General features: G+C 46.9%; 2 protein-coding genes across 6 annotated transcripts; one reads left to right on the forward strand and one right to left on the reverse strand.

Moving 5' to 3' along the window:
• Positions 1 to 3223: 3223 nt before the first annotated feature.
• Positions 3224 to 6006, reverse strand: PTH2 (parathyroid hormone 2). The gene is made up of 3 exons (XM_080977491.1): positions 5972 to 6006; positions 5779 to 5893; positions 3224 to 3817 (listed from the first exon to the last, which is right to left on the reverse strand). Exons 2-3 carry the CDS (start codon positions 5880 to 5882, stop codon positions 3406 to 3408), a joined length of 516 nt encoding a protein of 171 aa, XP_080833617.1. The 5' UTR covers positions 5883 to 5893; positions 5972 to 6006; the 3' UTR covers positions 3224 to 3405.
• LOC308460954 (uncharacterized protein) lies at positions 3655 to 14974 on the forward strand. Of its 5 annotated transcripts, none has more exons than XM_080977490.1 (5): positions 3655 to 3715; positions 12231 to 12389; positions 12950 to 13115; positions 13919 to 13995; positions 14693 to 14974. In XM_080977490.1, exons 1-5 carry the CDS (start codon positions 3709 to 3711, stop codon positions 14833 to 14835), a joined length of 552 nt encoding a protein of 183 aa, XP_080833616.1. In that variant the 5' UTR covers positions 3655 to 3708; the 3' UTR covers positions 14836 to 14974. The 5 variants fall into 5 exon arrangements, 4 of the variants coding, with proteins under 4 accessions (XP_080833616.1, XP_080833615.1, XP_080833614.1 ...); XM_080977489.1 differs by lacking the exon at positions 3655 to 3715 and adding an exon at positions 7280 to 7346; XM_080977488.1 differs by lacking the exon at positions 3655 to 3715 and adding an exon at positions 7382 to 7718.
• The last annotated feature ends 115 nt before the right edge of the window (positions 14975 to 15089 follow it).

Raw genomic sequence — 15089 nt, forward strand, 5'->3', positions numbered from 1 at the left:
CTTCGTATTATAGCTAGCTGAAACCATAGGGAGGGGGGTCATTAGGGGATTTGGCACAAGAGGCTGCCAGTAAACTAATGCCCAGCTCTGTCCCCTGAAACATCTGAATTGGGAGAGGCTGAGCACACCCTAAACGGGTACCTGAATGCAGGCTAGTTAACTGGAGCTGAAGGCAGTCTACATGGTTCCTCTTCCTCCTCATTTTATCCTCACAACTACTTCATGTGGTAGGTTAGGCTGAGAGTGAGTCACTGGCTGGCCTGAGGTGATTCAGGGAGCGCCGTGGATGTGAGGATTTGAACCCTGGTCTCCCAGGTCTTAGCCCAATGCTCTAACCATTGCACCACACTGCCCCATACATAGGACTACCCTTCTGCCTGGCTTGGAAGCTGCAGCTAGTATAAATTTAGCTACTAGGGTGCTCAGGCGGGCACTCAGCTTTACACATATCACAGTGGCATTGAAAACTCTGCACACTACTGAGCCAAGTTCAGTGTTTTGCTGCCCGAAAAAACTTGGGAACAGGATACCTAATACCAGAACACACCGATTTTTAATATATTGAGGAGATCCTGCTGGACAGTCCATAACCTGTGGATTTTCACTTGTTGATAATGGAGCAGTGGGCCTTCTTGGGCCTTTTAGATTCCCTCCCTCATGCAGTACATTTCCCCCCTAAAAATAATGTTTAGGGGTATTCTCATTTTCCTATTCATTTTGAAATATGGACCCCCTCAATGAGGCCAAACTTAGATTCACAAAATGTTTAGGGGTAGGCATTCCCCTGCGTCTCCCCAGAAAAAAAGCATAATTCATGAAGTGGACACAGAAAATCATAAAAGCGTGGACTTTTTAATTTTTAGTTTACCATTTTACACATTGCTCTGTTTCATATAGTTTTGTTGTTTTTACTTAGCTTTTAGGAAATTCTGTTGAATACAACTGTTTGCACTTTTGGTATACATAAAAATATTAGGAGGGATAATTTTTTAAATAACTAACTTGCGAACCCTTTCCCTGGAGAAACCTTGTTGTGCTGTTCATTCCCACCCCCAACAGAGGAAATACAAAACAAGACAAACTAAATCTCATATTTTATTAGAACAGGAAAAATAAAACAGCCAAGTGGAGAGTGCGAGATACAAGCACAGAGGCCTTCCTAAACTTCTCTGTATCCTTCCAATTTCAGTACAGATGTTGTTGAAGTGAACATAAGTGGAGAGAGTGTGAAACAGATGTTCAGCAAAGGGCAGAGGCAACCCTCTCGGTGACCTTCCTGTGACTTCTCTTCTCCCATAACTCTGGCCAACTGGCAACGCAAAGTGACCATCTTTTCTAGGAAACCAAGCACAACTGCTGTCTCAAACAGCCTTTAGTGAGGCTCATGCAGTAATAAATCCACCTGCTACGCGGTCTCAAGACAGACTTGCTATTTGTTGCTCACAGGACAGGACGAGACCAAAGTGGGTGGAATTTGCAGGGAAGCAGATTTTGGCAGAACATTAGACCCTTCTCAACTGTAAAATGTGTTTTGTATGTGGGGTGGTCTGCCTTAGGAGTTAGTGGGCTCTCCTAAACTGCAGGTGTTTTAAGAAGAGGCTGGAAGGCTGTCAGCCAGGAATGGCGTAGTTCAGAGATGCGGAACCTTTGACTGCCGCTCCCATCATCCCTGTCTCTTGGTTGCATTGACTCCAGCTGATGGAAGATGGAGTCTATCAGAATCTCTGGAGGGTCAGACTTTCCCCTTTCCTGCTGTAGTTGCAAGTTTCATGCCCTGAGCAAGGGTGGACGAGACGACCTCTAAGGACCCATCCAGCTCTAAATTATCTTATTCAACCTGATTCTCTTTTTCCTCAAGGGTTTTTACTGCAACAGACCTTCTACATTTCACCACCTAAGGGCTGAAGGAGAAAATCCATTATTGGCTCCCCAAGTGTTTCCCCCCGCTTCACTTTAAATCAGCTATGTTATGGAGGCAAGGCTTAATCATTTCCAATGAACCATTTCCCCAATCTAAATCAAACGCACCTGCTGCTATTAGACCTGCAAATGTGGGCAGGCAGGGAAGATGCAGGTACCTGCATTTTCACCCACTGTGGACCTAATAGCAGCTCAAAGAGCCTCCTCTCTGCATTTAGAGGGGGAAATGACACAACCCCACTGTGTTTTAAGCCAGTTATGTGGGCACAGCCATAGTCTACCCAGCACACACAGCTTTGTACAAACAAATGAGGATGAATGTTGAATAAATATATCATCCGGAGGAGCCTAGCAGTGATTATGGGGGTTGGAATCCTACAGGGTCACTGACTAGCCATCCCAACTGCAGGGGTGAAAGAGATTTCGCCTGGCTCTCAGCTAGGGATAAATCGCTGAGCAACTCAACCATGGAAGTGTTTTGGGTGCGTCCGAGTTCCCTGGCATCAGGAGCTATGCCGGAGCACAAGCGGTAAAAAGCCTTTTAGGGTGGAGGGGTGGTAAAATGCTGCTTCCAGACTTCCAATTGCCTATTCCTGTTCTAAATGGTCAGTTGATACACCGCCCACCTCAGAGTGCAGGAAGACCAGAAGCAGAAACCTTTTGTCAGTTAACTCTTGTTTTGTTTTGTTTTTTATTTATGTACCTAAACCTAGATTGGTTATACAGTGGTACCTCGGGTTAAGAACTTAATTTGTTCTGGCGGTCTGTTCTTAACCTGAAACTGTTCTTAACCTGAAGCACCACTTTAGCTAATGGGGCCTCCTGCTGCCGCCGCATGATTTCTGTTCTCATCCTGAAGCGAAGTTCTTAACCTGAGGTAATATTTCTGGGTTAGCAGAGTCTGTAACCTGAAGCGTCTGTAACCTGAAGCGTATGTAACCCGAGGTACCATTGTGTGTGTGTGTGTGTGTGTGTGTGTGTGTGTGTATATAATTTATTCTGTGTTTGTCTAATGGTTCATTTTTGCCATTTTTGAATTTACTGACATGCTCTGTATTCCGTATAAAGGCAAACCTCGGTGCCCAAATGCCTTCATTTTGGAACGTTTAGGCTTCCAAACACCGAAAACCCGGAAGTAACTGCTCCGGTTTTCAAAACGATTTTCAGAGGCCGAAAGGCTTCCGAGCCACGTTTTTCTCCCCCCCCCCCATTGACTTTGCAGCCAGCCCAATGATCCTTGGTTTTCGAACTTTTCGGAAGCCGAACGGTCTTCCGGAATGGATTGAGTTTGAAAACCGAGGTTCCACTGTAGTCGTTTTGCTTTGGGCCCCGCTCCTTGTGGAAAAGCAGCACGTAAGTAAACTCAGTCACTCAAGCAATGCCCTGGATTTGGTTCTGAGAGAGGCGAAACGCAGCTGGGTTGACCCTTCTTGCACCTCGCATCTCCGTGCCTGCTCTACCTCCTGCCAATTCCCCCACTTCCTTCTACTCAGAGTTCACCACCAAAAGCTTTTGCATGTAGGAGTTGAGCCATTTCTGCCTCTCCATGGCTGTCAGCATCTTGCTTTTCTCCCTGAAGGCGGCATCATCCGCTAGCACAATACTTCGCTTCCCGCCCCAACCTGGAACCCAGCTGGCTTGGTACAGCGCCACCTTCTGGCCCCTAGGAGACAGAGCTTCCTGTCTCGCTGGGCCCCACGGGCGGGACTTCCTGTTTTGCCCTTCATCTTCATTGTCCTCAGCCCAGGGGGCTGTGACATCTGAGGACATCCACTTGAGCATCCAGTCATGCAAGGTAGTGGATGGGATGCCGAGGCTCCAGGGAACAAGGGCTCCTTTGAGGTCAACGCTGCCCCCTGGTGGAGAATACTGGGACACTTCACGTCTCCAGAGCCTGCTGAGAGAGAAAGTATAGGAAACCTGAGTGTTAAGTTGAGGGTGAACATATCAGATGACACAGCGATTCTTCAAACAGCTCTTGTTTATTCACAGGCCAGAACAGAACTGAACTGAATGGTTCAGCCAGCCTGCTTATATAGAGCTCCACTAGAACGCAACAGTAACCATTTTCTGTAACTAGCCAATCACTGAACATCACTTTCAATCCCTTATTTGCATATGTGGACCTGAACTATCTGCAGTATCCCCCTGCTGGCCCAGGGTGAGAACTTCAGTACATAACACTGAGTTCTCCAGAGGAGGGATCAAGTAGATTGGAACCGAGGAGTCCCAATATTGCCTTCTGAAGGAAGCACAGCACAAGTACGGATCCCCCTAAGGTTGCCCACACAATAAGCAATCTTCAGAAAGCCACCCGTGTTAGCCTGTTGCAACAAAAACAAGCCTTTTTCAGGTGTCTTCTTCAAAACCGTCATTCCCTCCATTACTTATGTCCACGCTGTGAGTTTCATTGTTTATTTGAACAACAACAACAAAAGCACCGCCTCTGCGGAAGAGGGAGCTATTGTGGACTCAAGTCTGTTATGGACTCAAGGAAACTGCAAAGTTTGCACAAGTCCGAAAACTACCTTAAGGGGGGAACAGACCTAAGGAGAAGGGAACCTCAAAAACAGCCCAAGGACTGAGTGTACTCAGTGTGGCTACGAAATACTGAGAAGCAGTTGAGGATGGGAAATGAAAATATGGGGTGGTGGTGGTGGAGAAGATGGCTTCGAATATTGAACAGAAGCACTCCACAAACACTGCAACATTTTGTTGCAGGCCCCATTCCATTACATTGGAATCCATGTTGAAGAATTCCATGAGCAAATTACGGACAAAAATGGTGGAGCTAGTCCTTAAATCAGTAATAGAATTGGGGATTATTTGAGCTCTTCTTCCAGACAACCTGTTTGTTCATCCTGGTTTGTCTGCAGGGAGATTGGACAACCTTGACTATGAACCTTCATTCTGAATTGTTTGCGGGTTCGTCACATGGCAGTTGTGTCAATGCAAGTGCCGCACCCCCCTTCCTGGTGCATTTTCCTGCCACTTTCCTTACTGCAAAACATCTGATCTTTTGGGTACGGGGGTTTGTTGCGCAAGGACTCCCAATCAACTGTAATTGTGAGACATGAGTCTGCGGGTATGTGAGTGAATTTCACCTGAGAATAGCAACAGTCTGGAAGAGCCCCAAATCTTTCCAACTCTAGAACCTCTCATTATACTTTGAAAAAAGGCCCCTGCTCCATCCACATTCTGCTTAACCCTTCCCAGCCCAGCCCCTCTTTCCCCCCTCCTGCAACTGCAAACTTCTCCCTTTGCACCTTCTTGCTGCCTCTTCTCCCCCAAAAAGGATAAAGGGTCAGTATTAATGTCTTCTTTCCCCATCCTGGCTTCTTTTGGAAGAGAAAGAAGCAACCAACAGTTGAAAAAGTGAGAGAGGAGGTTCCCCAAAAGGCAACAAAAGGTATCCCCCCTATTTATTCCACTACCTATATTGGGATAGTCAACTTGGTTCCACCAAGATGTTGTCCAACTACAACTCCCATCATCCCTGACCATCGCTCACACTGACTGGGGCTGATGGGACTACACTGGCTGCACCTGGACGGCACTGTGTTGGCTGCCCCTGATCAACACATTCTTAAAAACTATTTTGGGTGAAGAACTTTCTCCTTTCCTTTCCCAATCCCCTTCTCTGCCACATACTCTTTTGCAAGACTTTGGTCATGTAACTAAACTTTAAATGCACACACACACACACACACACACACACACACACTTGCCCTATCTTGTCCACTGTAAATCTGGTTCAGATGGAAAATGGCTCACGTGGTTTTTAGCAGATCTAGAATGACTGATGGAAAAGGTGGTCAGGGGAAAAACCCCACACAAAGAAAAACCCCTTCAACTTACCTGCCTGAGTTGTGCACCACAGCCCCTGAAGACAGCAGCAAGCAAGAACTGAGAATGACCATGGTGGCCCTGGGACTTTTGCAGGCTCCAGACGCTGCTTCCATGGCTCCTGAGGCTAGGAGGGAAAGACAGGGAAAGGGATTGGTGTGTGAAAAGGGCAACTCCGGCAGGCTCCCACCCCTGGATTCCTTACCTATGTATGCTGGTGACACAGCACAGGGGTTCTTGTATCCCAGTCCTCTGTTTCCTGCCTCCAGCAATCTCCCTCTGGTGAATTTATACCCCTCTGCCTCTGCTTGTGACATCAGCACAGAGGGCAAGTGGAGGCGTCCAGGGTCCAGATCAATGGGAAGACGATGCTTTGAGGCGGGAAAAGATGGAATGGATCAGATTGGAATGGGTTGCCCCCGGGTCACTCTAATAAAAGAAAATAATAAGGCACAGCAAGGAATGGGGTGAGTGACTGAGAGAAATAAAAGACGGATGATTAAAGATGATGGAACTAAACAGAAGGATGGAAAGGTATTGTGGGGGATAGTGGGGAGACATTGGTGAGAACACATTGATGTTAAAAGTCCATAGGCACAGACAGGGTGGAATTTTTAGTGCAAAAGAATTGCATGTTTAATATGCATTTGTGGAGGGGGGGGCCCTCACCCACACTTCCCTTTGCCTGCAATTTCTTCTGTTTGATCTGGGACTTCTACGCACAGGTGCAAGAGGTTTTCTTTTGTCCCGCTAAAAACCTTTTGGACTTGTGCCTGGAAGTCAAGGAGCAAACGGAAGTGAGTGTATATGGAGATGATGTGAATGTTAACAAGACAGGGAAATTAGGCTGCTTGTGTTCTTCTCATTATCAGAGCAAACGCTATCGGATCCCTTGACCCCACTTGGAAGGTCTCATTCAGAACCACCGCTAATGAAACCTGCTCCCACACTATGGCGTGACTCACCGCTTGGTCGTCGATGGAGGGTGGGCGGCTGGGTGGTCTCACTTCCCTCCGGGCCTCATTAACACGAGGCTCGCTAATAGGCACAGAAACAAGTTGCAGTTGATATGACTGAGGGTAGGGCAAGGAGACGGGCCATTCCGTTGGGCAGCGGAAGAAGTGCACCCTGGGTCACAGCAACTCTTAAGAAGGGACTGTGCATCAAATTCAAGTTGGAGCGCAGGCATGAGCCAAACATGGCCTTTGGTATTCGTCATTAGATCCACCATTTCCATGGTGTTTGCAAGAGGCGGTAGGGCCGCTGTGATACACACACACCTCACAAGTGTCCTGGAAAAACTGGGACATCCCATTTTTTATTGCGAGAGAATGGCGGCCATTTTGGGCACCATGATCTTGCACGATTTCATGCTGTAATCTTCCCCTGAAAAAATGCTTTTTTTCAGGGTTGCAATCTTGCGTGGCACCACAAAACACACACTTTTGGGTGCTGTGTCTGAAAAAAGCATTGGGGGGGTGTTACAGTGTGAAATCGTGCAGCGATCACATGGTCACTGTCCTCTTGTGACAAAAAATGGGAAGATGGTGTCCCAATTTTTGCTGTTCGGATGTTGGAAGGTATGTACATATTCACTGAGGTCTGTTCCACCAGCCTGGTTGAAAGCAATTGCTGTTTGGGGTTCCTCTTCCAGGACTGTCTCCATCACCAGCAATTCTACTTGGCTGTGTCTGAGGGAGAGGAAAGACCTACTTCATCAGTCAGGCTAGATGAAGCCTTCTCCAGAAGTGTCCTCTCAAAGGGCATTCCACCTCGCTTCCCCATACGGGCCTAGCTGAAGCCAACTGCCATTTGGCTTCTCCTCTCCCAAAATAGCTTCCATCAGCAGCCATCCAACCGGGATTGTTTAATAACAGGCTACCAGAAGAAAATGAGAAGGAAGAGGACACACCATGCTTCTAAAGCCCCTGACTTCCCCCAAGTAATCCTAGGTACCTCAGTTTACCCTTCACAAAGCTGCATTCCCAGAACCTTTAACAAACCACAGTTCCCAGGATTCTTTGTATAGTACAGTGGTGCCTCGCAAGACGAAATTAATCCGTTCCGCGAGTCTCTTCGTCTAGCGCTTTTTTCGTCTTGCGAAGCAACCCTATTAGCGGCTTAGCGGATTAGCGCTATTAGCGGTTTAGCGGCTATTAAAGGCTTAGCGGCTTAGAAAAGGGGGGGGGAGCGAAAAAAAATCTCAAGACTCGCAAGACATTTTCGTCTTGCGAAGCAAGCCCATAGGGAAATTCGTCCTGCGAAGCGCATCGAAAAACGGAAAACCCTTTCGTCTAGCGGGTTTTCCATCTTGCGAGGCATTCGTCTTGCGGGGCACCACTGTAAAAGAGCAAGGCCTAAAATGGCAAAGTTCTTTCCACCGAGAAGAACTTCGATTTTAGCAGGCCTGCTGAATTGCCAGACTGGAAGCAGCAGTTCTATATTCCCAAAACGGAAGAGATCCAGCTATGCTCCTCAGTTTATGCCATGGGCCCACAAGAGGAACCCATATTTCAATCCTTTGCATTTGCTGTGGAAAGAGGCAGGACCTTCTGGTTCTGGGGAAATACAGGGTCTAATAACAGCAGCTTAATTCACGGCTGCTTCTTATCTACAGATATCTAGATATCTGGATATGAGGTATATCTGGACCAGGCTGCTGAGAGCATGGGGCCATACATTTAAAAGGACCCGGTGGATTAAGAGAGGAGAAGGTGTGGGGAAGAGCAGACTCTAGGTTTTGTCAGTGAATATCTTAATCAGACATTCAGATGCCGACTTTGCTGGAGGGAACACAGCGAGGCGTTGTCGTCGCTGAAGTTATCAATAGTGCCTCAGCTGCCAGCACTGACCCCAATGCGGCTAATTGGGCATTGGGATCAGAGACGCAGAGCCAGATGCTCAATTGCTTTCGTAAATTAACGGAGCTGGGCACCCACCCCCACCCCCGGGTGCACAGGCCTCTCCGGATGTGCGGGCTTCTCAGATGTAGCCAGTGCTCTCAGAGGTGGCACTTGACTTTAATCCCAGCACACACAAACAAACAGAAAGACATGGAAGCCTCAGCCTGTAGAGATAAGGGGGTCTAAACCAGGGGTCAGCAAACTTTTTCTGCAGGGGACCGGTCCACTGTCCCTCAGACCCTGTGGGAGGGGGGCAGACTATATTGTGAGGAAGAAAAAATGAATGAATTCCTATGCCACACAAATAACCCAGAGATGCATTTTAAATAAAAGCACACATTCTACTCATGTAAAAACACACTGATTCCCAGACCATCCGCGGGCCGGATTTAGAAGGCGATTGGGCTGGATCCGGCCCCCGGGCCTTAGTTTGCCTACCCATGGTCTAAACATTCCAGTATAAAAGCAACACAGGCCTTTCGCAGATGTGAAGCAGATGCTGGCAACTAGATTGGTGTGTGTTTTGTGCAAGAGATGTTTGCCTGAACTTGAGAAGGGTTCAGTCATGGGCAGGGAGATCACCCATGCAATGCCCTGAGGTGGGGGTGGGGTGGGCTTTTTATTTTGCTGCCTGACTGAGGCAAAAGAGCCAATGCCCACCCCACAAGTCAGGCTATGGTGGTTATCTCCTGCCTGCACAGCTGAAGGCAGTGATGTTTCTGAATCTCCGTTGCTGGAAACCACAGGGGGAGGAAAGAAGGCTCTTGTGGTCCTTTCTGAGAGTTCCCCCCAGGGATCTGTTTGGCTTCTGTGAGTACAGGATGCTGGACTAGATGGGCCATTGGCCTGATCCAGCAGCCTCGTCCTTTGTTCTCATGATGTGTATAGCACCTAAGGTTGGCTAAGTTGTTATCGATGCCCAAGGCAGACAACCCTGCAAATGTACTGTATTTACTTGGCAGCAGGGATGGGGGAGAAATTTGATTCGGTTAACATTTGAAGGGGAACCTACGTAACCGGCTCTTTCTGAAATGATACAGGATTTGTTAAGTTGTGGGTTGACATAGCAGACGACACAGCAATTTCTCCAAAGCAGCTCTTTATTTGTAATTTGGAACAGAACTGAACTGAAGGCCTCAGTCAGCCTGCTTATATAGAGCTCCAGTACCTTGTTACTGTAACAACTTTCTAAAACTATCCAATCACTGAAAGTCCCTTTTGATTCTTCATTTGCATACAAACTATCCAATCACTGAACATCACTTTCGATCCTTCATTTGCATAACTATCTACAGTATCCCCCTGCTGGTCCAGGGTGAGAACTTCAGTACATAACAGGATTCAAAATGCCATCCTTTGAAAACTGTGCTTGTAACTCAGTTCTCCAACCAAGTAATATGTACAAAAAAGAGAGAGGGTAAGGTGCGCTTAGAAATCAATATATTAGGCAAAATTTCACACAAACACATTTCTATTAGGAGCAGTAGGCAGGTCGGAGCCAAAGAACAGTTGAGAGGCGGGAGTCCGGGTAGTATAAGGAAACAGGGTAATGCTGATAAGTTTTAAAGAGAACTTAAACAAAATGCGAACTTGATGCGCAGAACTGAATTTAAGACTGGGAAAATGAGTAAACAGAAATAGACAAATTCACCCATCCCTGCTTGGCAGCAAAAATGCAGTGGATTGTATTCAACATCAGTCATCGAACAGGCCCATTGAAATTAATGGCCACAGCTAATTTAGGCCCAATCATTTCAACACATCTAGAATTCAGCTGGATACAATCCAGTAAGAATAAATTAAATAAGTAACAATTTGCTACCCTTTCATAACACCAAAGATTCAGCCGCCTCACTCTGTCCTATGGTTGGGCTGGCCACGCCTGCAATTCATCTGGAGGACTATCCGCACTGTTTGTACACAAGTTACATAAGGGTAGGAGGTGGACAGAACACAGAGAGCAAGTCTAAGACCATATTTATTGGGGTTGGAAGAAATGCTGTTGAATTCAGTGAAACTTCTGCATGAACAACTTTAGGGTAGGGATTTTCTGCAAGCTCTGTTGGGGAGACGCAACAGGCCTTACCTGGCTGGCATCTAAATTTGTTGCCACTTTCCAGGGCAAGAGAAAAACATTTTTATTCATCAAGGCATTTTAATTCAGCGTATATGTGTGTTTTATTGCTGCTGCTTTGCACATTTGTTTGAACTTACTTTTTGTTAACCTAACATTGATTTTTATCCAGGCGGTTTTTATTTCCTGCTCTGCTTGTTTATAGATTTGGCAGGTTGTTGTTTTTTTTTAAGTGCATGTGATTTGATTTTGTGGCATTTATAATTCCATCCCCCTCCCCATAAGCCGCGTGGAACATGCTCAAAGGACACAGGGTATTCATTTATCAACCAAAAAAGAAAGAAAAGAACAGAACAGACTGAAATCTTGTGCTCAGTTACCAGAGAGTAAGTCTTCTTCAGTTTAACAGGACTTACTTCTGAGTAGAGATGTCTAGGATTGTCCTAGAAATATTTTTAGGTGAGATGCATTTACACACACAGCCAATTGAGGTTGCACAATGAAAGCTGATTCGGCACTCTTTGACAACAAAAACCCCCCAAACTGCATTGAGTTAAGGGTGCTGAGAGAGGTTAGGAGACGCCAATTCTCCTCACAGAGCTACTGTTCATGGAGTGGCTCACAGTGAATCACTGTTCACAGGGAAATCTGTGAACTGTAGCTGGGGGGGTGTGTGTGTTGTGGGGTGACTCCTGACAACCCTCAGCACCCTTCACAAACTCCTGCTCCCAGAATTCTTTGTGGAAGAGGCTGTGACTGTTTAAAGTGGTATCACAGTTCTTTAAATGTTAGGAGCTCATGTGGCCTGAGTCTTTTCCCCTTTAAATATCCCTGTCTGCTCCTTCCCCTCTAGCTCAGATCAGTTGTAGGTTCGGGAAAGCAATCTTTATAGCCTTTGTGGAGGGTTTCCTTTATCCTGTTTCAAAGATGAAGGGGGCAATGTTATTGTTTGGCATAAACCTTCTGCTATATGGCGGATCTGCTTCTCTGCTGGTACTAGGTGAGTGACTCAGGCTACAACCATACTTAAAGGTAAAGGGACCCCTGACCATTAGGTCCAGTCGTGGCCGACTCTGGGGTTGACTAAGCCGCTTCTGGAGAACCAGAGCAGCGCACGGAAATGCCATTTACCTTCCCGCCGGAGCTGTACCTATTTATCTACTTGCACTTTGACGTGCTTTTGAACTGCTAGGTTGGCAGGAGCAACCTTCAGGTATACTGGGCCGTTTAGGGCTTTAACCTTGAAATGAAACCACGGGAGATGAATTCTGGAAAGCAGAAGGAGCTTATGCTCATTGGACGAAGGATGCTGGGATTCTGTCCCTCTGGGAATTTGGGGTGGGGGGGCATAAGGAGGCAATACAGTCAGCTGAGAGCAGCGTAATATAGAAGCTATAACTTCCAAGCACCGTGTCCTTCTTTTCCTCAATTGCTTTCCCATCTGCCTGTATTTGTTCCCTTTCCCTCCCTCCTCCTTTACTCATTAGATTACCCTGTTTCCTTATACTACCCGGACTCCCGCCTCTCAACCGTTCTTTGGCTCCGACCTGCCTACTGCCTGTATGAACAGTGGACCAGAGAGGACTTGGATCCTAGCCAGGCCTCCCGGGAGACAGCTACCATAGAGGTGGAAGTGAAACCAGAAGGTAATGGAAGTGGTGAGCAGGTAGAATAAAGCAAAAAGTTGCTCAAGAGTTTTGTTGATAAGTTGGCACTTCAAAAAATTCTCCTTCCAGTGGTGTTTTGGAAAGCGCAACATCCCTGACTTGTACAGAAACTGTGGTGCTCCATTCCATATAATCCTGAAAGTAATTAGTCCTTTGTTTGCCTCTCTCTATCATTTCCACCTTCTCTAGGAAGAAGCTGGAGGGAAGATTGGATCAGTAAACATTGAGAACATGGACTAATACTTGGGGAGATGGGGATTGAGATCCCCACTCCATGAAGCTCAGTGGCTCAACCTGATCTACCTTATAGGGTTATTGGGGGGGGGGAGGGAAATGGGTATATTATCTCTTTCCAAATGTACATAATAAAACCACCTGTTTGGAGAGGCTTGCCATATTGCTGCTGGGGCTGGCCCTACTGTTGGGCAGTTGGCAGATGCTACACTGTATATCAACATCTATCACTAAGTAATTTGAATCTCCCGCCTCTCCTGGGTTCTTTAAGAGATAATAGATCAGATTGTTCTTTTTCCTTCCAGGACACAACCACACTTATAAGATTGGTAGGAAGTTCCCTATACCCTATTGTGGCCCAATGACAGAGGAGCCTTTGATCACAAAAGACCTTGCTTATGAGGTGGGTCCCACCTTAGTTTGCCTCCATGAAAACTGCACGAAAGCAGTCCTTCCTGGGCGAGGGTACAGGTGAGAAGTTTATTTGGTCTCATTGGGTAAATATCTTATTTACAGAGGAATGGTGTCATCTGGGTCTCGGTTGCATGCCTTGCCCTCTATGAATTTGTCTAATCCTAGTTGGCGGCCATCACTACTTCCTGAGGGAGCGAGGGAAAGAATGCACAATAAACAATGCCTGTTGTATAACCTCCCTACAAACTTTGTGCAAACAAATCAGGACGAATGCCTAATAAACAGGTCATCTGGAAGCAACCAATATCTATCCTGCTCAGAGTTCCTCAGGAGAATAATAATAATAATAATAATAATAATAATAATAATAATAATATATTGTTTATACCCCATCTGGCTGGGTTTCCCCAGCCACTCTGGGCAGCTTCCAACAGAATATTAAAATACAATAGTCTATTAAACATTAAAAGCTTCCCTAAACAGGGCTGCCTTCAGATGTCTTCTAAAAGTCTGGTAGTTGTCTTTCTCTTTGACATCTGGTGGGAGCGTGTTTCCGGGTGCCACTCCCGAGAAGGCCCTCTGCCTGGTTCCCTGTTACTTGGCTTCTCGCAGGGAGGGAACTGCTAGAAGGCCCTTGGCGCTGGACCTCAGTGTCCGGGCTGAACGATGGAGGTGGAGATGCTCCTTCAGGTATACTGGGCTGAGGACGTTTAGGGCTTTAAAGGTCAGCACCAATACCAAAAGAAGGATAATAATCTGAAAAACCTCTGGGGGAAAAGTGGGCTTTATGTGTGTGTCCCATAAAGCATTAACCACGTCATGCCCAAATCTGTTTTTCTGGCCCTTCCCACTTTGGACAGTGCCCGGTACCTTCTCTACAATCAAATCCAGACCCTCCTTGCTGCAACCAACTGGTCCCGGCCTTTCCACACACGAGGTGACATGCGGGGCAGAGGGGTGGTGGTGGTACAAGGGGAACTACAGCTTTCAGGCATCTTGGTAGTCCAGGTCCAAGATTTATAGAGGGGGGTTTTTGGGGGGGAGGGGGGATAGAGGACTGGAGAGAGGCTTATTTCCTAGAAGAACGGTGGTGAAACCTGTGATCCTCCAGAGATACTGCTGCACTACATTTCCCATCATCCCTGACCATTGGCTGTGTTAGCTGGGGATGATGGGAGTTGGAGTCCTGCATTGTCTGGAGGTCCACAGGTCCCCCACCCCTTCTTTAGAGTGAGACCAACTTCCTACATTTGTCCTCCAACAGGCGTTTGAGAAACGGTGCGGTGTAACGGTTAGAAGGCTGGACTTAAGAATACTGGGTTCAAATCCCAGTTAGCCGTAGAGGAGACTGCGTGACCTGCTTGGGCTAGCTACTCTTGGCTGCCGGCTTGTTGTTAGGATAAAATGCAGGGAGAGGGGAACCCAGAGTTCTTTGGGGAAGAGAAAGCGTGAAGCAATTTAAGGAAGCTCTTCTCTTTGAGTGCCTGTTGAGCAACACCTTGTTTCCAAAATGTATTAAAAGCACATGATTTTGGCTTTAGGTGCAATCCCCAGAACATGACCCCTGTGCGTATTACGGGCTAAATACATATACTAAATGTGTCTCGTCTCTTTTCCCTTTCCTTCCACGGTAGGTCTACCTATCAGTTTCCGTTCCATGGATGTTGCATTCGGAGGCCTCTCAGGAGGACTGGTGGCTGTCATAGTCCTGCTAAGCATCACTGTGTTCCTACTTTTGGGGGCTGCTTGGTTAATCGTGGCTGAGTGGCAGCAGTGATCTTCCCCAACTTTGTGAACCGGAAGCACTTAATGACGGAATCCTGGCCCAGTGTAGGATTCCAAGACCTGCCCACATTCCAGTGTCATCAGTGTTCTTACTGCAGCCTAATAAATGTGCCTTGCCTTTCGATCTTCTAGCTCTTCTCTGGATTGAGTGTTTTTGCTGGGGGTGACAACTCACAACTGTGCTGAGTGAGGCTGATGGAGACCAACATCATCTTGAGACCCCCGACTCTTGAATTCTAGAGTAGG

The sequence above is a fragment of the Podarcis pityusensis genome, assembly GCF_964106645.2.
Source record: "Podarcis pityusensis genome assembly, chromosome: 13".
Taxonomy (NCBI): domain Eukaryota; kingdom Metazoa; phylum Chordata; class Lepidosauria; order Squamata; family Lacertidae; genus Podarcis; species Podarcis pityusensis.